Source organism: Spea bombifrons, chromosome 1, assembly GCF_027358695.1.
Source record: "Spea bombifrons isolate aSpeBom1 chromosome 1, aSpeBom1.2.pri, whole genome shotgun sequence".
NCBI classification, from domain to species: Eukaryota; Metazoa; Chordata; class Amphibia; order Anura; family Pelobatidae; genus Spea; species Spea bombifrons.
The window spans coordinates 31,721,482-31,747,935 of NC_071087.1; the positions used below are offsets into that span (position 1 = coordinate 31,721,482).

Here is a 26,454-nt window from a genome sequence, read left to right on the forward strand (position 1 = left end):
AGGTCCATGCAACTTCGAGCAGAACTTCACCTTGTTGAGTCAAGTTGAAGTTTTTAATAATTAGATGAACAATTAATTAAGATGTAAGGGGGCACTATAAGCAATAACACAATATGGTTTGTCTACATAGAGAGGAAGCCCCAGACAGAATTTGGGACAAACAATAAAATAATCAGTGTGAGCAAAGTTCATAACTATTATAGAAACTAGAATTATAAGCTATGAAATTCTAACCATTTGAACTGAAAATGATCTTTGTAGATACTATCCCTGATCAAACACGATAGAAGCACCAACTGATTCGGGTTCCCTGGTGTCTTAAGATGTCTTTTTACTCCAATTACTGTTCTTTTGATTCACATAAGTATTGTGGTGCTTTCAGTAAGCAAAGCGTGGAAAGCATGACCGAGGTCTACACGGATAATTTGTTACGCGTGGATGATTCATCTAATTTCTCCATATGCAGATTCTTGTGTGAGCTTTCTGTTCTGTACAGAAATTCCTAAACCGTACTAAAGTCACAGCAGGGACTGGGTGATTGCTCATCTGTTTTGAATAATCTCCCAATCACACTCCCACATCTAAGGAGTAATAAAGCTGGTAACTATTCACCAAAATGGAAATGCAGTATCACTTTTTTTCCCCACTTGCTTGATGTTTTTATCGCAATTTCTGCTAAAATTGAAATAACAGTTATAGAAAGATGGGAGCACTTGACTATATAGAGCATTGATGACTCACAGCCATTAAATCCAGCATCTACATCAATGACGTACAGTTAGTATAATAATTTTAACCAATTGCAGGATTATGTCAGTGTGGCTAACGTACATCTCTTGAAATGTTTATATTTAAAAATGAATTTTCTGGAAAACAATTTCCTTCCGTTTTCTATTTTAAAATGAAATGATATTTATCTTCTGGAATTTATGGCGTGTGTTCTATTACACAAGACATTGTTAGTAGAGGTATTATTAAACACTCATCTACAGACACCAGACAAGACATTGTTAAAACCCTAGCGTCTTTTGCTGTAAGACTCGTTGCACCGTTTCATCATTAGATCGCAGCAGGCTAGCTCAGGGGTTGCGCTGGTAAATTCTGGGGCTCAGATATTTGATCTTTACATATACATATTCTACAGAATCCCCCCATCCATTTGCTATTATTAAATTGCATATGATGGCTAGAGTGTCCCTTTAGATATTAAACACAATCAGGTCCTATGCTTTATTTAACCAAGGCTGGTAATATTCTACATTATATACTGAAGGTTTGTACACATATGTAAGACCTGCTCAGCCTGTATGTCTAGAGGAGGCTTCATCACATCCGTAGCATAGATGAATTTTTCCTATGCATGATATTTTCTTTCCCACTGTGTATGAGTCAGGATTTCATCGAACAAGACAGAGGGTAAAATGTGCCATCGCACATTACCACCTTACTGCTGGGCATCATTTATTCAGACTTCACATTCGTTCCACTTATCTGCTTTATTTAGAAAAAATGTGAAAGGATCGTAAAAGAACATGATTGCACATAATTGTTATGGATATTCGTTTGAATATAAAACTTCTTTTTGCGTACACAGAGAACCTTTGCTGGATTCCTCAGTTAATGTTTTCACTCATTGGTCCATTATTTTATCCTATGAAGTGAAACAATCTAGGGTTTTTATAATTTACTTTGGTCTTCCATGGCATACAGTATATTTGTCAGAGCACCGTGCTTCCTGCGGTAATACTTTATAAGCATGTCAGTGTCACAGTAGCATGGGCTATCGGATCATATGAGCTACCGTACATACGCGCAAAACTGGGGACTCTATGGGTTACTAAGGGGAAACGGGTTGCAGGAGTGGTGTTGCGACATGCCTCACTTTCCGCTGACTTACCCATTAAAAGGAGCATATGTTCCATGACATTGACAGGACCGCTCGAAATGTCAACGGTCTCACCCATCGATGTGAGTGGGACCTACTACTCGCATCACGCAAGGGGGGTCCTGGTAGTTGGAGCCAGAAGGTTCCCAGGTATGCATACATTCATTACATATGCATATGATGTCATGTATGTTAGACTTACACTAGGGTGTCCACATGACAAAAAAGTAGATGCTGCTCTTGTAAGCTTAATAGATTGTAAGCTCATAGAGCAGGGGCCTTTTATTCTGTTGTATGTTTTATTGTTCAGTAAGTATAGTGTACATATTAATGCTATTCATCCCTTTGCTGTAGTGCTATGAAATTTACTGGTGTTCAACAAATAAAATGTAAAAGCAAAAGTTATGGCTTCTTTAACAAAATTGGTATCATCACAGTGTAAGCCTGATGTACACCGATGAACCATAACATGATAACCACCGACAAGTGAAGTCTGTGCCTTCTTTGCCTCTTGCTCCCCCCTCCTTCCAACATAAAACATATGTAAACACACAAATTACACACACACTTTCTTATACTCTCTAACACACACTCCATCTCACCCCACTTACACATCCATGCTCACACACAAGTGCATATCTATGCTCACACATACACACACACACTTGAAGCTACACATCCTTGCTCCCACACACAAAAGTACACATCCATGCTCACACACACAGGTACACATCTATAATCTCACACACACACACAAGTACACATTCATGCTTACATAATATATATATATACACACACACATATATACTGTATATATATATATATATATATATATATATATATATATATATATATATACACATTTATATATATACATACATACACACACAAACACATATACACACATAAACACATATACATACAACCCACCTCCCTTCCGCCCTCACGTGACGTCACGTGACCCCCGATACGCTCCTGTGCCCGTCAAGGTTCAAATAGTTTAGAAAGGGCCCTTCCGGCCTGGATCGATAACATTTTTTTTAAATGGTGCGAGGAGACAAGACCCCTGTAGTTACGCCAATGTTAGGCAGCAAGTGAAGATTTCATCCTTAAAGTTGATGAGTTAGAAGCAGGAAAAGTGTAAGGATCTGAGAGACTTTGACAAGCGCCAAATTGTGATGACTAGAAGACAGGGTCAGAGCAGTGGTCAGTACCAAGGAGTCGCCCAAGGAAGGAAAAGGGGTGAGCAGGCGACAGGGTCATAGGTGGCCAAGGATCACTAATGCAGGTGGGGGTGAAGGCTGGCCCGTGTGGTCAGCTCACTGCCAAAGGCGCCTACAATGGGCATGTGGGCATAAGAAATGGACCACGGAGTAATGGAAAAAGGTGGCTTGGTCGGATGAACCACATTTTCTTTTACATCTCGTGGATGGCCAAGGGCATATGCATCGCTTACCTGGAGAACACCTGGCAACAGGATGCATCCATGGAGGCCCCACCTCACAACTTACAGGACTTAAAGGATCTGTTGCTAACATCTTGGTGCCAAATACCACAGCACAGCTTCAGAGGTCTAGTGGAGTCCATGCCTTAATGGGTCAGGGCTGTTTTGGTGGCAAAAGGGATCTACACAATAGCACAATATTAGGCAGGTGGCCAAAATGTTATGGCTGGTCGGATTACATACCATAACATTTCCTCTAGTAATATACAAGGTAATGCATAAAGTTAAAATTCCTGTATTGTTCTGCTTTAGCTGCTCTGTACATAAGAAACATTTCAATGTGAATAAAAAAGCTCCACTACTGCCAAAAGCATCTTCCACTAAATGTAAGGTGTATATAATTATGTGACTCAGAAAATGGTTTGCCTTACACAACTCAGCGAATAAGACTATAATTAGGAATGTATGCCAGCCAGTAAATTAGTTTAATGTCAACTTTAACTTTACAATGTGGCTAAAGAAATTAACAGGCATGAATACATGGTGATCTTATAGCACGGATCAAACCATTCAGCAGACTGTATGGGTAAAACATGAAATAATCACGTAATCCTTCCAGGTCTGCCAGTGCTTTTTCTACTACTTTCCATATTTAATAAATAAACTTGCTTGACAATTTAATGGTTTCATCCAAATACAAGAAATTATATGTTTTGCACAGTACCCCAGAAGCCTGACTACATACTAAAGATATGAGATTACAGATCCCCATGTTTAGGAGAGACAGTCCCTCTTTGGCACCCAAATGCTTTTACCATTCTTTACTAGGAGCTTGGAATGTTTGCTGGGTATGAGTGTATCACAGTTGACCAGTGCCAATTGTTACGCTAATGTGTATAGAAACAGCAGAGAAAAGCATTTATTGATCAAATTGTGTAACTAAAATAAATAATTCCTCTAAATCTATAATTCAATTATACCTTACTTCACTACCCCCCTGACCCCTCATTAAGCCCCCTCTAATGTTATTTGAAACATTGGGAGATATAAAATTATCTTACCAATTTAAGGATTTATTGCACAGGTCTAATAAGGTCATTCTGATAGGTGATCTCCTACTGTGGGTCCTTCATAATGCAGATCACAGTAGGACTTGAGCTTCTCACAGCTGTAAAATCAAAGTGTCTACTTCTAGCGCAGGATCTGAGTGGGAGTTTGCAGGTGAGATGATGTGGTTTCAACTCATGGATTTCCCTATACCTCATGAACAGCCCATAGTGTGAAGTGCTACCCTAGACCTGACTACAAAGTGTTGGAACATGACACCATATTGAAAGTGTTCTGGCAAAGCAAGTTTTCCATAGTGTAAATGGGTTGGTTGGGGAGATCTGAGATCTCCCTTGTAACCAGCAATCTGCAGCAGCCCCCTGCTGCAAAACTAGGGGGCAAATCATCATTCTGGGCCATCAGGGCTCCTGGTGTGCCATTGCTCAATCTGAGCAATGGCACACCAGGAGCCCTGATGGCCCAGAATGACGATTTGCCCCCTAGTTTTGCAGCAGGGGCTGCTGCTCTCCTGGACCTTCAACTCTAAATGTTTTAGGCTACAATGTCTCACTGCTGCAAAGCGGGCTATGCTTTATCTGCATAATACATAGGTATTTTATGGTTGAACCAGCACATGGGAAATCATCATTTACTAGTCTTGTCCCTAGGATACAAAATCTTTAGTAAACTGACTTTTGAACTTAAAACCAAAGAAATCAGTCAGACAAGAAGATGTACAAAAAAACATACATCTGCATCATGCAGGAATACATGTGCATTAAATTAATTAATCATGTGTACCGCAATCTGTTTGGGATATAAAATGCTTTCTTAATTAGACATTTGTATTGTGTAACTTCCTTATGGGAAATTTAAAAATCTCACATTCTCCTAGTAAGCCTGATAGAATTTGTGTTGTGCAGCAGAATGTATACCATAGGTTTCTTGATGTTGCATCTCTAGCTGTTGGAGAATGAAATTCCCCTATATCGGTGCATGGTTGGGCATGGATGGAGTTATAGTTCACAGCTGGATTTGCGGGTACCGGCTGTTGGGGGGTCATTCTCATTCCATTTGGTATGGGAATATGTCAAAGCAGGGGAGGAGAAGAGATGGGAGAAGCAGGGCTGCTTTTATTATTGATTGGACCCTGGGCAAGCATTTGCTTGGGCCCCGCAGGGAGTACACCATAATGGCCAGCCCTGGCACCCAGATTGCACACATAAGACTTGCCTTGGGACCCAGATTGCATCCACAGGACCCGCCAAGCACGCAGATAGGACATATATGACTTGCCTTTGTCCCCAACAAATTCTTTAAATGCCCTGAAACAGCCTGCCTGTGCCATCTTTGCCCTACACTTACATATCTAAGCTATCACACATATATACATAAATACATACTCATTCACACATACTCATTCATATAAGGGGCAGCTGCTATGGGCCCCCAGGAATGATTGGGCCCTGGGCAGCTACCCCTTTTACCCCATGTTAAAGACCACCCTGGGGACAATTGATGCTTACTGTGCCGGGGGTACTTGTCCTGTTCTGTGCAATAGCGAGTAGGGTTGCCCTATTTTCATACTCCCTGTGCTCAAAGTGGTTTCAAAATGCATATGGTGATCAAATCCAATATTCACAACAATAAATTATAGTCTTACGAAGACCAACTCTGCTGTAGAATATCTTCTATACACCATATCACCCAACATGGCAAATAGCCAAAGAGTGGGTATAAGGCTAGGGGTTGAAGCTTTATTAAAATGTTTTATGTAGCGTTTTGATCTCTAGTTCTTTGTACGACTGAGTAAGGCATTTACTAGAATAGTATATTTAATTTACACTGTATCTATACACATTATTCTAACTTTTAGGACTGTACACAGTACACTGATAAATACACCTGTCAGTACACCTGACAAATATTTTGCGATAAGAACAGGGACATCTGGGGAGGAAAGAGGGACTGTCACTCCTAAAGAGGCACACTTGGGAAGTACGTCTTAGATGATCAACTCCATGTACAAGCTGGCAGTTTTAATGTCCAAAGGGTATCCTTGAAAGCAACAGGTAGCAACAGAAGCACAATACTTTCCACTGCAGGACGTGTCACTCTGTAGAAGCAAATAATAACAGGCATGTATTATTTATCGTTTGATTGCTTTCTATAGCAACATTATATTCCACAGTACAAGGGATGACAGGACATAACAAGTAGTGCATCGCACACCAGTTTGGACAAACAGAAGGTTAGGAGGGTCCTGCCAAAAAGAGCTTACAATCAAGCATTTTCTTTTTGTTATATTTGAGGGTTCAAGAGATTCTTGCTGATGTTAAAGAATTTAGACTGCAACAAACAAATAAAAAATGTATAGTGTCTCCTATGAAGACACGTTCTACCTTTTTTTTAAAGTTACAATCATTTGAAATATCTGCACTGCTACTGTAACCCACATCAAGTCAATTCTAACTTGCAATAATCTGATCCACAATAAGTAACTGGAGGCAAGCGTTAGAGTTCCTTATTCTATGGAATACGTGGAAGCCTCGCTATGTTCGGAGGAATTATTGCCCCAACGAATCCCTGCTGTGAGTAATATTCCTAATAACTTTATATATGCTGCATGACGTAATACAAACCCACTCGGCAAGATCCGGAACCATCACGCAGCATCGCTAACATAACATAGAGGACAGGAAGTAGACATGTGACGAGGAAGGGGAGGGCTGGCAGCTGTCAGGGAGGAATAAGTGGAGCCCGGGCTCTCCGGGACTTTTAATGTGAGCAGCACGGGAGGATGGACAGAGGCCGCCGGCTCCCGCTGGATGTATGTAATCGTGCGTGTGTAGTCTGACTGCATAGGGGCCTGCATTATAGAAGAGGCCCCTGCCTGTGTAAACCCTGCATTAGGGGGCCCCCTGCCTGTGTAAACCCTGCATTAGGGGGGCCCCTGCCTGTGTTAACCCTGCATTAGGGGCCCCCTGCCTGTGTAAACCCTGCATTAAGAGACTCCTATCTGCATTCAGAGGGAATGACAGACCTTCCGTCTTTTGAAATCCGTACATCGAGAGGGGGCAGCAAGGCTTCTTGTCTGCTTAAACTGCATTAATTAGCCCAAACCCGAGAGTTAAGTCCCATTGATATTTATCTTGATCACTTATCTGTGATTGTAAGGGTTAATGTGTCTGATAAGACAGCCTAGCCCTCCCTCCCCAATTCTAAAGAAGAAGTTGGTTTCATTTAGGGCCATGTTGACTTAACTAAAAGTGCTCCACTCTTTTCGCCTTTTGTTACATAATACATGTAGAGATCTGCTATTGTACATTATAGTGATCCATGTTTTAGGAGATTATTACAGCGAAAGGGGTTACGTTGTGTAGCTAGCAGTGGGTGTAATGAAGGAGTTAATGGTGATGCAGGTGCTGTAGTATAACTGTCTCCTATTAGGTGAGGAGATGCTTGTTGTGATCACGTGACTAGCTGAGCTCATGTGACTGCTGAACTAGCTGTGTGTGTGCACGCAATGTGGCTGCCCAGCCTGCACTGTGAGGCTGTGTTTGTTCTGCTATGTGTTAATAATACAACCACAACGCGGCGTGTAAAGATGGTTTACGTGTTTTAAGGACCGACGTATGAAGTAGCAGTCATGAAAGCCATCTCTGCTGCAGAACATTTTCAGTAGACCAATGTCTGCTCTTTAAACTGAACAAAAGTTGCCAACACATTATGCAGATTTTTTTTTTATTGAATATTTATTGTTCAATAAACACATTATGCAGATGCTGGAGAGAGATGGCCTTCTTACCATTACTCTGATATGCATCTCTGGTACAGAACCTGGAGAGGATTCACGATAGTTCCCGTAAAAGCGGGGTGTTAATTGCTAACCAACATTAACCTACATACGTGTAACCCCCCTAATGTTTTAATAAATAAAATCTATGTATGTCTAACCTTTCACGGTTATATATATATATGTCACATTTTCTGGTTTAAGCCAACCCAAGATTTGATTGGTCATGTGAATGTAGTGAGCTACTCAAACACGTACATATAGAGCCAACACGCTGTATGTAATAAGTTACTTAATGACTCAATCGCTTTTGTGTTCATATATATATGTGTGTGTTTGTGTTCCATGTACATGAGTTCTACCTATTTGCTTGTTAAACATTAACAAAGATACACCATTTTTTGTGCTGTCAAAGCAATTAATACTTTTATGTACCTCCTGGACAACTGGTTTTCAAGTAAGAACCCTGTTTTTTTTTACTTGCAATGCAGAACTATTAAAATATATATATATTTATATAAAATATACATATAGCCACATTGTGGCTTTCATTGGAAACATACTGTCAATTTGCTGCACTTTTTAATTACTTGCTTGGGAAAAACCTATAGGATTGGTGAAAAAAGTCCATCAAGTTAAACATATCCACAATAGCCTAATAGATCCTGATGAAACAAACAAAAATAGTCATTTTGAAGATTGCCCTTCTCTGTTATAGTTGGAACGCTTCCCCTTTTACAGTAATAAGTGCTTCCTTGCCCTGACCCTAGCAGGAGCGTTTCACCTGCATGGGTGTCGTATGGACCTCATTGTACATTTGTGATGAAGTTTCCACTTACCTGACTGGTAATAATGAGGCGGTTCTGGCATTTTAGGGCCAGTGGCTGCCAAATGATGTAAGTGCAGCCGACTACAACATATGACAACCTGAGCATTATGGCTTTATGCTTACATACTAGCCAGTGGCCACACACATATACTACAGCACTAGATTTGACAATTAACTTTCAACAGACATAATTTAGCTTAGGTACTTCTGTTACCAATTTGTGGAAGTGTAAACCACTAACTTGCTAAGTTATGGAAGGAATTTTTCTCCTGAATACTAAAACTGTTTTTAAATGGACACTGCAGCCATCAAATGCCCTTTAAGGCACATGATAACCAAGTGTCTCCTTTAAATTACTTCCTTCCCATTTCCAATAATTCTTCACAATCCACACCCAACCCAACATGGTGCTATCAGTGGCCTACCAGGCGTATGGCCAGAGAGGGCCTACTTCGGCCAAACACATCTCTTGCTTGTGAGTGTACATTCTCCACCAGCCGGCTCCCTTGTTGGCTTGTGCAAGAGCTCCAAGGGGTTTATAGCTTCGCACCTGTGTCTGTGTCAAAAGTGCGCCCATTGATTTTAATGGGGATAAAACCTTACAGTGGAGAGGTCAGCGCACAGATACTCTTAAAGTGACTCTTATTTTTTTTTTTTATTTTTTTACCTTATGGGTAGAGAATGTTTGTTAAAATACTTTAATACGCCTTTTTCTCATTGACGAGACTACATGGAATGTTACGGGACCGGCCAGTTAAATAATATTCCTGAAATGGGGAATATTTACTGACCTCTTGTGGAATTAATGAGTATTGCATATATAATGCACTGTTCCTTGTGAAAGGTACAGAAAACCTTTCAAATGCCATTGTTTCTAAACATGAACAAGTGCCAGCATGACAGTATAATGAAATTCAGGGTAATAGAACTTCACAATTATTTCATTGCTGAATAAATTGGCCATTGGATATGGGGCAACGTACGTGGACCCGTCACATCATTTGACAATGTTTACCCTACATAACTCCTCTTGTAACGTCCTGTAGTTTGTTTCGAATTTCAGTGGCTTTCTCCATGATTATTTTTTTCCCCCTCTTCTGCAACCTTGACCCCGCTTTACTTTCACCTCCTACTGGCAATAACCTGCTAACCGATAAAGCCCTGGTTCATGAAATGAAGTTGGATTCAGCTCAGGTTCCAATATTATGTCTGCCCTTTATATTCAATATTTATAGCTCTGGGCTTTAATCGCTAAAGTGCTAACTGGAAAGATGGTTGTGTGTTCAACTGCTCAAGTTCTCTATGCATCATATGGCTTATCCATGGCTATTTCTATACAAGAATGGCTAACATGGCCTTTCAGCCAGTGAGAGGACTAAAAAAAAGAAATAAAAAAAAAAGAAATCATTGATTTAAAGGTCCATCCACGCTATATATGCTCACTCGGGTTGAACCTTTATAACCTTTATAATGGATGAAGGTGAAGTTGAACAAATTAAACTGCAACTCCCTGCCATCTTGTTCGTTGAGGAATAAACTCTGCTGAACTAAAATGTTTTCTCTCGCCTACAGCTCATTGCGTTTAGTTAATGATACCCAGAGCTTTAGTGAGTTCTGAGGCCTGTCTTTTAAAGCTTGGTATATGACGTCAGGATTGCCAGTGTCTGTATTTTAATGGGGTAATGTTCTAGCAAGGTGTTGGAAAATCATTTAACCGTAAATCCAGAATCGCCAGTCTGAACTGGTATTCATGTGGTTTGTGTCAGTATATAACTTGCTAGTTTCCTTTTGTTATCAGTAGAAGCGCCACACTTGTAAAACAGGTCTGAACCAGCCATGTGATGGACGTGTTAATCTGATGAAATTTTAATTTCGAAAAAATGTTTAAATTTACTTCGGTCATGAGAATCTGCTCTGAGAGGCAGAAATAAGCCAGTCATTATATAGTGAGTATCTAAAATATTTATTAATAATAATCTTGTATCTATATAGCGGCAACAATTTACGCAGCGCTTCATACCATGCATATATTCAAGGGGTATGACAGGACTAGAATTGACAGACTAAGACAAACCGGTACATAAGGTAGAGAGGGTCCTGCTCGCAAGCCTACACTCGAGAGCAAATGGGATGGGGAAACATAAGGAACAGAGAAAGGTGAGAGGTAGTGCAGTGGTTGTATAAGTGACAGAGAAGGTCTAGTAACTAAGGTGGTGCGGCTACTCTGAAAAAGTGGTCTTTGGGATTTTCCTGAATGTTGGGAGGAGGGTGAAAGCTGAAGGTTCGGTGGAAGAAGTTTCCAGAGATATGGGGCAGCCCGAGTGAAGTCTTGTAGATGTTATAAGTGAAGAGGAGAGTCTTAGCCCATGGGAAGAGCGTAAAGATCGAGTAGGGCAAAAATGTATGGAGGAGCAGTGTTATGAAGGGCCTTATATGTTAGAATGATTTTAAGTTTAATTCTAAAGGTAATGGGGAGCCAGTGGAGGATTTCACAGAGTGGGGAAGCAGGAGACGAGTGGCATGCAAAGAAGATAAGCCTAGCAGCAGCATTTAGGACAGACTGCAGAGAAGAGTTGAGACAGTGGAATGTTGCAATAGTCAAGATGGGAAATAAGAGAATGAACCAGAGTTTTTGTGGATTCTTGGGTGAGGAATGGGCTGATGCAATGCAATGCGTCAGGCCTGGTTAGTAGGAGAGAGATAGTTGTGTTGTTAATGGAGAACTTAGGTAGTGGAGTGGAGATGGAAGGAGGGAAGATAATGTTTTAGAAAGATTAAGTTTCAGGTAGCACTGTGACATCCATGAAGAAATTTCAGAGAAGCAGTTTGTAATACGGGACATGAGAGACAGAGAGAGATCAGGAGAAGACGGGTAGATTTGGATATCTGCATATAGAGGATACTGGATCCTTCCTGTTCTGTATTAAACAGTAACGCTACTCTTGAGAGCCATTCTACTTCAGTTAAAGACCCAGGGAGGAGAGAAGCTTGCTGATTGGTCAGCATGCCGGGGAAAAAATGGAAGGATGAGCTTTTGTGTACTACAACCTCCATCATTGTAGCCAGAATACTAATGAATGGGACTAGAAGCTCACAAAAGTTTATTGTGACCCATATGGGCTTTGTCTGCAATCTGCATGTATGTACATCCATATGTTTACTAAGGGGAGTGGAATCTTTTAAGAAAATGTAACCTTTACTCTGCTGAGAGGGTGAGGGATAAGTGGAATATGTGGTAGACGTGACTATAGTGAGTGATTTTAAACATGCATATGGGTATCCCGAATGGGAAGATAAGGACAAAAACAAGCAGACTAGATTGGCTGAATGGTTCTTATTTCACTTCAAATTTGACTTTGTTTGTATTTTCCTGTTTATTTACTTGTATTATTTGTTTTGGAATTGATATGTAAATATTGGGGGGGGGGGTTACATTTTAGGGTGAATTGTACATCACCTAACTATTAAAACTAAGCAAAGTATTCAGAAATTGGTAGCTATTGATAGCTTAATTTTATACTGAAAAAATTGCTTTGCTAAGTAAAGTGTAAGCAGTTTTTAGGCTATCATGTACTGCAACTAATGTTTAACTATAGAAAAACTCAAACAAAATTGCCTCTGCCTCCCAACCCCTGGCACACAAAGGGTTAAACTATACCCTCCTATCCCAACTTTTCTATCCAGACTCTCCTGAAACCTCTGATGATGCACAGAAATTCTGGGTGTCGTACGGCCGCAAGCACAAGCAACAGTTACTCTATGATGACGGACAATGCCTTAACGGAAGTTTGGATGCTCTCCGCCGGTAGTGTCAGTCTTGACACTGCCTGAAGCTACATTGAAAATGAAAAGTTTCCTAGCGGGACTATCCAGGCCCCCCTGAAGCCTCTGATGTGCGCCCTCTGCTGGCTGATCACAACTGTAGGTCTTAACTGTGATCAGCAATGCTGGGCAATGGAACCCTGCTTACATTGAAACATAGAAAGGATCCGCAGATCAGAACCATTATGCCCATACCGTCTGCCTGATTTCTGAATACTTTGCTTAGACCATGACCTTACCTTAGTCCTAGCCTTATGCCTATCCAATGCGTGCTTAAACATCTTCACTGTATTAACATCTACCCCTTCTGCTGGGTATGCTATTCCATGCATCCACTACCTTCTCGGTAAAGTAACATTTCCTAATATTGCTTTTTAACCTTTGCCCCTCTAATTAAAGACTATGGTAGTTTTTCTTCATTTAAATATACTGTATTTGCTACATTATAAGACTATTTTTTTGAGGAAATGCTCAGAAAAATGAAGATTGTCTTATATTTGAGATCGTCTTCTAATCTAGACCTCAAATAGAGGTCTGACTATAAGACTAAGGTCCAGATCCCCCAGAGCGCTGCAGGGGACCTGGATCCTCCTCTCTGGCAGCCGGTGGAGGTCTGCGCGATGCGTGCAGACAACCTCCGCTGCTGCCGGCCTTTCTATGACAGAGCGCTGGCATCACATGACCTTCCGATGCTCATTCATAGAAGGGCTGGCAGCAGCAGCGGAAGTTGTCTGCGCACATCGCACAGACGTTCACCGGCTGCCCCCACTACACACCAAGGAATATGAAGCACGGGGAACAAGTCTAGGGAAGCACTGGTAAGTCGGGGGAGGGTAAGAATGGCAAATGGGGGGTTAAAAGGAATGTCAGGGAGGCAATGGTATATAGGGGTTAAAAGGCATATCAGGGAGGCAGAGTGGCATATGTGGGGGTATAAGGAATATCTGGGAGGCACAGTGGCACATAGGGGGGTATAAGGCATTTCTGGGGGGCAGATGCACATACCTGGGGGCAGGTTGGCAAATAAAAGGAAATAAAAACAAAAAAATGTTTTATTAAATTAATAATAAAAATTAGTTTACATGTGAATTAATATTTACTAGTAATTTTTTTTTTTTTGTATAGGGTAGTCTTATATTCAGGCTAAATTAATATTCAAATTTTGGGGGGTCATCTTATAATCGAGCAAATGTGGTACTCTCCTCCTTCTATTGTGTTGATTCTCTTTTATGTATCTAAATGTTTCATATACCCCCCTGTCAGGTCTTTCTTCCAAGCTATTTAACCTTTCCTGGTAAGTTTTATTCTGCAATCCATGAACCCTTTTCTGAACTCTCTTGAAAGTATCTTTATCCTTCTGGATATAGGTCTCCTACATTCAAGGCATTGCATCTTTCCACCAGTGCTGAAAATGAATGCACTTTGTTTTGTTTTTGCATAAGCCTCTAGTTGTCCAGCATTTCATTTATTGTTCTTCACTATTGTATACAATACTCCGAGAGGTCTCACCAGTGCTCACCAGTGCTCTGTACGACATAAGCACTTTTTATACTGCCTACCTGCATTGTCTGCCTACCTTGTGAAATAATGACCCCCAAATTTCTTTCCTCAGATGTTCAGGTTAGAAATATATCAAGTGAAGAGCCCAAACAAAACAACCTATGCATAGGGGATGTTCTTCTCAGGGGATGGGTTTTTTTTAAATCACTGACACCTAATTTGTCTAACTCATCCTAAAATTTGATTTTCCTTTCTAAATTTATTATAAAATATTATCGCATTCAAAAATGATTTCAAGTCCATAGACTTGCTTTAGTTCCTTGTGACGCTTTGAGGCTGAATGCAGCATCGATGTGCCGCAAGGAGGCCATGTGGCAGCTGTGATTGAGCTAAGGAGAAAATCATAACTTTTAAAATAATACTATTTAATGCCATTGTCATCTGTTGATGTGGATTTATTGACGTTTGCACTGTTTATAAGGAGTTTTTCATGTTCTTTTTCATAGAGTTCTGGAGAGCTGACGCAGAGCGCCGATGATGAGTGCTTCCTCGATGCTCCTCTTCTGCCCTCACAAAAGCTTCAGCCGGAAATTAGGCCAACGTTTCGTCCTGTCCCTACAGTGACTGTTGCCATTTTGCTAGCTTTTATACAGGTAAGCCATTCTTTTTATTACATTTTGATTAAGATTCTTTTTAAAAGGCAATAATTGCACTTTTCCTGTGCGTGTATACATGTGACTCCTAATAATGTGACTCGGAAGTTAAAACAAATTGTGTAGCTACAGCCAAATGGTACAAAAAGTATCCATTTCAAAATTCTAACAAGCTTGTTACATCTACTTTTTTTATATGTTATAGGCAATAGACTTTAGTGAATTCTTTAAATAATTTTGGTAAATTTGGCGATCCATATGAAGCCATAGAAACGAGACAGGACCCCCATGAACTGGACAAAAACTAAGCAAAAAGCACATTTACTCTCTCCTTCTTGTTCTCTCTCATGTTCTGTAAATGCTTCCCTACCATCTCAGCTGACCGCTTCCGCATCTTTTTTTTCTTCATCTGTTTTCTGCATCTCAGCGGGAAAAAAACCAACGGGAACTTCCGCCAAAATGGTAATGTTTGCAGTAATGTCTTCTCCCAGAACCTCCAATGGGGGAAGGGGACGTCACCGCAAGCACAACCATATTGAAGATCGCTGCATCGTTGGCTACAGCCAATCACTTGCACGGATATAGTCAGATGACAGACAAAGTCCTTACTCCTTCACTCCTGGAGAGAGAATAGAACGCTAGGAAACAGTGATTTTTATTTTAACCTGAACCTAAGGGGTTATATTTTAATTTTTAAAGTGTACTGGGTAGTTTAGTGTGGTGGGGATTAGATAGGGGTTAAAAATGTAAAATGTGAAATAATGGTAAAATTATATAGGAATATATATATATATACCGTATTGGCTCGAATATAGGCCGCACTTTTTTCCCCCACTTTAAGTTTTTAAAGTGGGGGTGCGGCCTATATTCGGGGTCTAGCGCCCGACGCCCGGGACATGCAGTCCCGGGCGCCGGGCAGGCAGCGGGGTTAGGATACAGATCCCCCGCAGCGGTGCAGGGGACCTGTATCCTACTCCCCGATACGCTCAGACAGCCTCCCCTGCCAGCACTTCCCACGGGGGGGGGGGGTGCCGGCACGGGAGGTTGTCTAAGCGTTTTACCTCTGCCCACCCCCGACTTACCGGAGCAGACTCCCGGGTGTCTTGCGGGGCCGGCGGGAGACATCTACGCAATACGCGTATGCAACTTCCGGTACCTGAAGTTGCATACGCGTATTGCGTAGATGTCCCTCGCCGGCCCCGCAAGACACCCGGGAGTCTGCTCCGGTAAGTCGAGGAGGACAGTGGCAGCATATCTCGGGGGGGGGGGAGGAGGAGGACAGTGGTAGCATATGGGGGGGGACAGTGGTAGCATATCGGGGGGGGGGAGGAGGACAGTGGTAGCATATCTCGGGGAGGGAGGACAGTGGCAGCATATCTCGGAGGGAGAGGACAGTGGCAGCATATCTCGGGGGGGGGACAGAGTGGCAGCATGTTTTTTTTGGTGCTTTTTTAAAGAAAAATAACTTTTTCTTTAAAAAAGCACCAAACTTTTAGGGTGCGGCCTAAATACGGGGGCGGCCTATATCCGAGCCAATACGGTATATATATATATATATATATATATATATATATATATATATATATATATATATATATATATATATATATATATATATATATATAATTAATTATTTATTTTTTTAATTCTGGGCAAATTAACAATTATAAACAATAAAAAAAAATTATTAATTTTGGATAATTTGTATACAACTGAATAAATGTTTAATATTTTTGTCACACATATATACATACATATTATGTGTGTGTATACATACATACATACATACATAGATGAATATCACTCTGGTCCTATAGTGTGTGTGTGTGTGTGTGTCAAAAAAAAAAGTGCCTAAGGGGTTAATATATGAACTCCCTCTGTAAAATGCAAACACAGGAGGTAGGTTGATTTTCATGCTGAGGGAACCATGCAGAGGAAACTCATGTCTGCAATAATAGATTATTTTATTGATCATCCCCTTCTGCAAAGCAGATATCCACCAGAGGAAAATAGAAAGTGGAGGGTGAAACATCAGACGCATTTCCCACTTAACAGCGCTTAATCCTAAACTTCCACTGAACATAAATATATTCACCAGACTCGCATAATACAAAAGTTTCGTAATCATTACTATACACATGTTATAAAAATGCACTTGCTGGTAAAATGCATAGACCGGAACGATATGACCCAAAGTGACATCATAATTAAAACACACCTGTGAAAACAAATTATATGCAAATCCAATAAAAATCGGATTGTTATAAATAGATGGCAAATTAATTCAATTAATAATCAATGTATAGTCACTGTGCATATTTATAGCAATATAGGAAACATGCGTGATACACCCTATTTATCTAGCATCAAAATACAAGGTTATCTATGCGCCATCTTGTGGTCAGAAATATACTGCAGGTGACATAACTAAATACCCAAGTATTTTTTAACCCTATTCAAATAATATATAATTGCCAGCTCATAGAATACAATATAGCACTAAAGTTTTGGGTGTCTATTCGGTGGTTTATCACATCCCCTGTAAGATGAGCATTAAAAAAAAATAAATAGGTGTATGATGGCATGTGGTAAGTGTAAAATTAAAAGTACTTCTGTTTATAAAAAAAGTTAGCCTACTCAGAATAAACATGGTGTTATGCTAGTTGGGATATAAGAATGTTTTTGGCTATAAGGTAGCAACTATATACTGTATATTCTGTAGGGGTAAATAGATTTATTTTGTTACCTGCAGTATATATCTGAAATACGCTTGGATTTTTGATGCTAGACAAATTACATTGCATTCGTTTAAATAGCGCCAGCAGATTCCGTAGCGCTGTTAGAACAGAGTCAGTTGAATTACCGTATTTGCTCGATTATAAGACGACCCTGATTATAAGACGACCCCCCAAAATCTGAATATTAACTTAGGGAAAAAAAGAAAAAGCCTGAATATAAGACGACCCCAAAGGAAAAAAGTTTTACCAGTAAATGTTAATTCATGTAAACTATTTTTTTTAATAAAAGCTATGATTGAGAAAAATATTTTTTTTGTTTTTATTTCTTGTATTTTCCAACCTGTCCCCCAGTTACGCACATCGGCCCCCAGGCTTGCCACCCCAATATGGCACTGTGGCCCATGATATGCCTTTTAACCCTCTATGTGCCACTGTGCCCCATGGTATGCCTTTTGACCCCCTATGTGCCACTCTGCCTCCAGAAATGCCTTATACCCCTATATCCCATTCTGGCATTTAGGGGGTTAAAATGCATATTATGGGGCAGAGTGGCATATAGGGAGGTATAAGGCATTTCAGGAGGCAGAGTGGCATTAAGGGAGTTAAAAGGCATTGTATAGAGCACTCTGCCTCCAGAAATGCCTTATACCCCTATATGCCACTCTGGCATTTAGGGGGTTAAAAGGCATATTATGGGGCATAATGGCATATAGGGAGGTATAAGGCATTTCAGGAGGCAGAGTGCTCTATTAAATGCCCCCTTAACGCCACTCCAGAAATGCCCTATGCCCCCATTTAACACACACACACACCCTATACCCCCATTTAACTAACACACACACACACACACACACACACACACACACTCTCTCTCCCCCCCTTCCCCCTCTCTCACCCCTCTCTCCCCCCTCTCTCCCCTCTCAGCCCTCTCTTACCGGTGCTTCCAGCCGGGGCAGCGGGTTGACGTCGCCTTCCGCTGCAGCCGCAAGGAGGTGGAGTTGGCAGCGGGGGTTTGTATGCGTCCGTCGCGTATACTTTCCCCAGCTGTCAGAGGTCAGAGATCAGAGTTCCCCGCACCGGTGCGGGGAACTCTGGTCTCTGACAGTCGGGGAAGGTCTACGCGAAGGACGCAGACAACCCCGCTGCTAGCCACACCTCCTTCCGGCTGCCGCGGGCGTTATACACATATACGCATATACACATACACTGCCCTTACACACACCTGTCCATACACATACACACACACTGCCTATACACGCACACACACACACCAGCTTAAAAACACTGACCTTACACACTTGAAGACCAGTCCAGGGGAGGCGGCTTCTCCACTCGCCCCTCCCCTAGAGATACGTGGCTTCGTGGGGAATCTTCGGCTCGGTAAATTTCAGTACCCGGCGTATAAGACGACCCCCGGCTTTTGAGAAGATTTTCACGGGTTAAAAAGTCATCTTATACGCCGGAAAATACGGTATATTGATTCTCGGCTGGGACGCTGCAGGTTGCTTCTGATCCGGACGCAGAGCAGGGTGATGTTGCTCTTTGGATGTTACGTTTTTCTCCCTCTGTAATACCCATTCTAACCCTCAGTAGTAGACTACAGTCCTGCTCTAAATGTAGCATCTATTGTTGAAATAAATATTAAGACGGTTACCAGTTTCAGACTATTTGTATTATATATAATATAATATCTCACACAAAAGTGAGTACACTTCACATTTTTGTAAATATTATCTTTTCATGTGACAACACTGAAGAAATGACACTCTACTACAATGTAAAGTAGTGAGTGTACAGCCTGCATAACAGTGTAAATTTGCTGTCCCCTCAAAATAACTCAACACAGCCATTAATGTCTAAACCTTGGCAACAAAAGTGAGTACACCCCTAAGTGGAAATGTCCAAATTGGGCCCAATAAGCCATTTCCCCTCCCCGGTGTCACGTGACTCGTTAGTGTTAGAAGGTCTCAGGTGTGAATGGGGAGCAGGTGTGTTAAATTTGGTGTTATCGCTCTCACATTCTCATACTGGTCACTGGAAGTTCAACATGGCACCTCATGGCAAAGAAAACCGAGGATCTGAAAAAGGAATTGTTGCTCTACATAAAGATGGCCTAGGCTGTAAGAAGATTGCCAAGACCCTGAAACTGAGCTGCAGCACGGTGGGCAAGACCATACAGCGATTTCACAGGACAGGTTCCACTCAGAACAGGCTCACTATGGTCGACCAAAGAGTGCACATGCTCAGCGTCATATCCAGATGTTGTCTTTGGGAAATAGACATATGAGTGCTGCCAGCATTGCTGCAGAGGTTGAAGTGGTGGGGAGTCAGCCTGTCGGTGCTCAGACCGCACACTGCAACAAATTGGTCTGCATGGCCGTCGTCCCAGAAGGAAGCCTCTTCTAAAGATGATGCAAAAGAAAGCCCGCAAACAGTTTCATACAGTTCATAAATGTACAGAGGAGCTTTTAGGTTCTAATATTTCTGGTTTATTTTATTATTTGGTGATATAGATATGGAGGAATGGAGAAAATATGCTAATTTCATTTGTACCAAATAAGATGTAAGGAGATGGGGCAGCTCTTATTTATCGAGCACATATGGCACACTTACAAACGGAATCTTACTCTGTCTTAAAGATCCTCTGTCAGAATGTGAAGATTTTGGTAGAAAACATGATCTATTTACTATCAGCGGTAGCTAAGCTTTGATCCCACTTTATCATAATGCAGCCTATTTTCAATATTTCGCTTTCATATTAAGCTCATAATCTATTCTTTCTTCTTCCTAGTTGGCATTCGTAACTCTGGCGGTCGTCTCCGCTTACTTTTGTACGTATGCTGGGGATGAAGTAAAATGCAAGCCGTACATTCAACCTTTTAAACTGAATACGATTGTGGTCATTGCCAAAGTTGTCCTGTGGATACTCCATGTGTTGAACGAGAGGTTTGTTCAGTATCACCACTACAAAATCCGAAACCGCGGCTACCTTAATGTCTATCGGTCCACCCGGCATCTCAAAAGTCTTTCTTTAATGATTCACTCAACAGGTGAGACATTTACCATTGCCGAGTGAATAATGTTCATAATGTGGAATTTGTGGGGTTTCATGATTAGGAAATGTCTAACGATAATGTTAACAGATTTCTGTTTGATGTGGATACCGTAATTTGTCCAGAAAAGTCATGAAAGCCCAAAAGTTGTGTATCCCAGGGACTTCTTTGTGTAGCCACAAGGTGTAGCTGTAGCTTCATACATGGCGTTTTAGCACTCGCTTATATCCTTATCGTTAAATCAGGAAAAATGGGCAGAATACATGGGCCGAATGGTTCCTTTCCTCTTTCAAATTCTGTGTTTAGAAGAGCTTCGCTGGCCCTGTATAATGGCAAATTAATAAGACCTCTCCAAATTCTGCTCACCCATTAAATAATGCATTATACAGGATCAAGTCAGCCCTTTTTTCTGTAGAAACCTGCCCTACGTGATAAATAAATAGTGAAATGAGGGTGTTAAAACCACAACTATCCCTTAAGTGAATAAACCCTTTCTTACAGATGCACAAGTGGGATGAAATATCTCCTGTCAGCCATCTTGGTCTGCATTATAACAGGATATGTGGCCCTTAAACCTTTGGTAGACTAACATTTTTACTGATGGGATCACCAGTGGCTGAAAAACTATTCTTTTTGTTTGTGTTTATTTAAATCATTTTTTGTCCTACATTTCTCTTTAATTTTTTATGAAAGCCCCATTGCACAGTTGTCGGAATGAATGTACCTGGAAGACTTGTGTCTATAACCCAGACCTCCTTTTGTTAATGTGTGTTTTCTTTGAAGTGGCAGTGGTGCAAATGATGAATACAAATGGAAATAAAGTAATTGTCGCTTCCAACGCTGGGTGTAATCCATCAGCTTCACAGATGTATAGTTTTGTTAATTTAGTTTCATTTAGTTTGCTCATAAAAACTTAGTTTGTGCCAATTCAGCACATTGGGATGAAATAACCCCCAATATGTTTAAAATGATTTATTTGGTACATTTACATTTGCTTCTATACTTTTCCAAACATCTCAAGTGTGCCTGTCGAGGAGACAGATCCCTTTAATTGGTTCCTGTATCTCTCTTTCTTTTTTTTTTTTCTTTCTTCCATCCATCCATCCTTCCTTTTTTTTTTTTTTTTTTTTTTTCTTTCTAGGAGCTCAGAATGTTCGCTGGGTATAAGTGTGTATCACAGTGTTCTGCACAATGTATGAATGCATCAGAAAATGGGTTTACATAAAATATTATATTTGGATCTATTCACTAAAGGGAGAGTTGAGACGAGAATTTTCAGGAGACCCGTGGTATCAGCTCTTTGATGTTGGTGTTCATTTTGAAGATCTGACACTGCCGAGTTTAACCAGCAACAAGGCTCGAGCTGGCTCTGAATAATGCAAATTAATGGGTGAGAAGACTTTTGAAGAAACCTCACTGATTTAATATGCATTTATACAGGACAAACCAAGTGCATCCTGGAAAGATCCATGGGGTTGGACCGTCATGGAACTACAGCTCAAACCTCAGTAGTTTTCTTCCCTGGACGGTTTATTTTTATAGGCAGCACCGATCACCTTTATGCAGAAAAAAACAAGCAATTGGGACCTACATAGACAGCTGCTTCCCTGACCGCCATTTATCCTGACTTGCTTGCATTGTAATTACATTTCCCGTCAAAGTAACATCCAAGCATGTTTGGATTTTTTGGGCTGCTTGGTTAGTCTCCAATCCTAAATAAATGGTGATGTTTTCTTTTTCTTACGTTCAGAGCATTTGCTTGCATGATAAAACCAGGGTTATTTTAGTAATGGGCAAAAAAAAAACCCCACTCCGGCAGCCACCTTAAAAGGAAATGGAATACGGATGCAATCTCAGAATGGTTTCTTCAGATTATAAAACATACAGCGTCTGGAGAATGAAGAGATATTTCTTTATACTCTGTCGTACGTTATGACTGAGAGTTATTCTATTTAGTTACAGGTATTTTGTGTGTAAGGTGAAAATCTTACATGACAACAAAAAACAAACTTGAAAAGTTTTTCCTGTGAAAAGTTGCTAGTTTTACGAGTTCATACTATACTTAAGGGGTGGTAGATAAGTGGAACAGCTTCCCTGCAGAAGCAGTAGAGGCTAATCCAGTAAGGTAATTTAAACACTCATGGGATAGACATGCGGCTATTCTGAATACAAGTTCAGTTCTTGCAGCAGGAAAAATGGACAGACTCTGTGGCCTGAGTGGTTCTTATCTTTGGTCAAATTCTATGTTTTTAGGTGCTTCAAAAGTTTGTTGTTTTTTTTTTCTCTTCGTTATACTTTTGATATGCTTAATGGGGTGGGGGGTTTATTTTCCTATCCCAGAAACCTTGGTTTGACAACAATCTGTGCCCTTTGTTCCATTCTCTTAGGCAATGCAGCTATACTTGTGATAATCTCTGCACAGGACTCCTTTAAAAGCAGTGCTCACCTGTATCTCCATTTAATTCTGAGTGTCCTGATACTGGAGTTGATCCTATCTCTGGCCTGTCTTCTTATGTATGCAGGTGAGAAGTACCATCATTGCCCTGCTGGGAAACTTACTAACCTACTATGTTTTCTTTCTTCTATTTCTTTACAATGTGTCACAATACCAGAGAACGAATTTTACTGCTCTTACAAATGTACGGGGGGTTTTTTTTCTTAGCCTCAACAATAATAATTGGCAATCTTTAAAGTTTTAGTAAAGAAAAACAGGAAATGTTAACAATTGAAAGTACATCATTAAAGTTACATTGTTTGCCTGGAACTCAAAATACCCAGAAGCATGCAAAGGAGGAATTCTCCAGGAATGCCAATCACCTTTAGAATTCTCCCTCTTCCCTTTGAAGTAATGCAGCGTCGAGATATGCCCTGCTAGGCAACTTACAAAAAAAGATATTCGAAAAATCTTCCATATTAACGTTGTAGCTGCTGGTGTTCAGTTTCTTTCACTTTTTTGGGGTGTGGGTTTCCTTTTGTTCTTTCTACTCTGTTCTACTGAAACAATGTAGTTTTTTTCCCCAGTGGGTTTTATCTGCTAGGAAGGTCAGACCATTCTTTGCAATCCATGGAATGAGAAGTGTTTCCTCCCTTGTGACCCTGTGTGCCTTTGATGTTCTGTTTGCCCTCTCGATGGTGTTATCTGTACAGACCAAGCTTTCTTGCCCTTTTCTCCTATTACCTGCATATTATGTGTCCCTCAGGCTTATTTAACCCCTTCAGGACCGGGATTTTTAAGCTAGGGTGTCGCTAAAGGACCGGAGCCGTTTTTGTGTTTTTGCAATGTCTTTCTTCAACTGTAATTTTTCTCTTATCAAGTGGTGCACCCACACAAATCATATATTGTTTTTTTCAGCACAAGTAGGGCTTTCATTTGAAACCATATTAAGCTGGGTAGTACATTGTTTTATTTGAAATAAACTGGAAAAAGTGGGGAAAAAATGAAAAAAAAGCATTTTTTTACAGTTTTGTATACATACAAATTGTACACACATTGAACCAATGGGAAAAAATTATCCCAAATATATTCATTAAGTTGTCCTGATTTGGAAACCACCCAACATGGCCAGGATTTTTATCTATTTTGACCAGTATAGGGGAAAATATTGCAAGGCATGCATTACGTTTTTGAAATGTAATTTTTTTCAAATTTGGCATGGTAGTCTAATAACTGCAATAGTTGTCACAGATACTGATTATCCCCCCAAAATTATATGTTTATGAACAGTAGATAAATCAAGGTGTACAACTAGGGTCATTTTGACACTTTTCAAACAGGGATTTTATCGCCAATTGCTGCCAAATTTTGAGGTATTTTTATATTTTTATTTTTTTTTTTGCATATGTTGCAATGTTGCTTTAGATTTTATATTATATTTTGTATAGAATATGTGCAACTGCAGAAAAAAACACCAAATTGTGTTCACCAACATCCCCCGGTTCCAACAAGGCCTCACATGCATGGTTCATGCAATTTTTGAGGAAGCTATGAGGGCAAAACTGGAACATGCGCATTTTCGTTTTCACATTTGGAATTTTCAGAAATTGGTTTCCTGGGCCCATATCCCATTTGGGAGATTTTGGAAGCCCCCCCACTGTAAATTACCCCATAAAAGTATACATTTATGAACAGTAGACGAGTCAAGGTGTTCAACTAGGGTAGTTTTGACAGTTTTCAGTTAGCCATTTCTTCACTGATGTCTGCCAAACTTCACAGGGAAATTATTTTATTGCGTTTTTAACGCATACATTTCAATGTTGCACTGAATTTCTTGGACACCATAAGTGCAACAGTGGAAGAAAGCACCACATTTTGTTCACCAACATCCCATGAGTCCAACAAAGCCTCACATGCATGGTTCATGCATTATTTGAGGAAGCTATGAGGGCAAAACTGGAACATGTGCATTTACATTTTTTTAAATATTTTTTATCAGATTACTTGTGACAGGTTTAGGCCGCTGACATCAATCAGGGAGACCGATCAATAATCAGCGACTTAAAATGTCACCGACAAGTGATCAGGTAATAATTATGATTTTTTCATTTATTAATAATTTGTTTTTTCATAATTACCCTAGATGACCCCTCTCTCTTTGTAGAGCAGGGTCATCCGTGGGCTGCCATAATGATCCGATCACTCCTATTGGCCAGGAGCGATCTGATCAGCCCAGCATTTTACCTGGAAGCACTCTGGACTTTCAGGTCAGTGCTGTTATTTTTTTTATTATTATTATTATTTTATTAATTTTTTTAAATTAATTTATTTTTTTAATTTTTTTTATTATTATTTTTTACATTTTTTTTTTTTTAACTCTTTCAATGCTGATGCTCCATTGAAGCACAGCATTGACTGGTATTTAGTCCCCACAAGCTTGTGGGGACTAATATTAACCCTTGCAATGCTGCGATGGGGGTCATACACAATCGCAGCATTGAAGGGGTTAATTGAGGAAGAGGAGGGTAGGGGTTAACTGAGGAAGGGTGAGGGTGGGGGGGCTGGTCTCCACACTCATGTGGAGACCAAAGAACCCTGTCTCCCTGTCCCTGAAGCTGCCTCTGGCAGCTGGGACACAATCTCCAACAGACTGGAGATTGTAGGGGAGGAGTCTCTCTGATCAGTCCTACAGGACTGATCAGAGGACTTCTGGGGGCTCGTTTTTGCTGTTGCTGGTCTGCCTGGGTTTCCAGGCAGACCACCAGCAGCAGAGCCCCCTACAAAACGGGAATTAACCCCTTCAATGCCGCGATCGCGGCATTCAATGCCGCGATTGCGGCATTGAAGGGGTTAACGCTGCACTGACGCTCTCATGGAGCGATCAGGCAGCAGGGGGGTGTTGGGTCAGGTCCCCACACTTGTGTGGGGACCCATTCAACACCCCCACCCCTTCCCTGAAGCTGCCTGTGGCAGCTGAAACCGCGATTGCAGATCTTTCTGCAATCGCTGTTTCTGCCTACAAAATCACTCCGTGGGAGTGATCGTAGGCATGGGGGCGGGCTTAGACAGGCTGTGCTGTCTGCCCAGGAGTCCTGGGCAGACAGTAGCAGCAGCGCCTCCACGATCACCGCGATCGTGGTGATGTGGGGGCGTTTTTTGGAGGAGACGTACCTGGTACGTCCCGGTCTACCGGTGACCAGTAACCAGGAAGTACCAGGTACGTCCCGGTGCTGAAGGGGTTAAGTGGCCCAGA

General features: G+C 40.9%; 1 protein-coding gene across 1 annotated transcript in view; it reads left to right on the forward strand.

Annotated features, from left to right (window-relative positions):
* Nucleotides 1-7,083: 7,083 nt before the first annotated feature.
* TMEM192 (transmembrane protein 192) overlaps nucleotides 7,084-26,454 on the forward strand; it is a 32,656-nt gene continuing 13,285 nt past the window's right edge. The window contains exons 1-4 of the mRNA XM_053460076.1: nucleotides 7,084-7,206; nucleotides 14,830-14,976; nucleotides 20,506-20,764; nucleotides 23,155-23,289. Of these exons, the coding sequence (XP_053316051.1) occupies nucleotides 7,177-7,206; nucleotides 14,830-14,976; nucleotides 20,506-20,764; nucleotides 23,155-23,289 (571 nt within the window). The 5' untranslated portion in view covers nucleotides 7,084-7,176. The remainder of the gene's footprint in view (nucleotides 7,207-14,829; nucleotides 14,977-20,505; nucleotides 20,765-23,154; nucleotides 23,290-26,454) is intronic.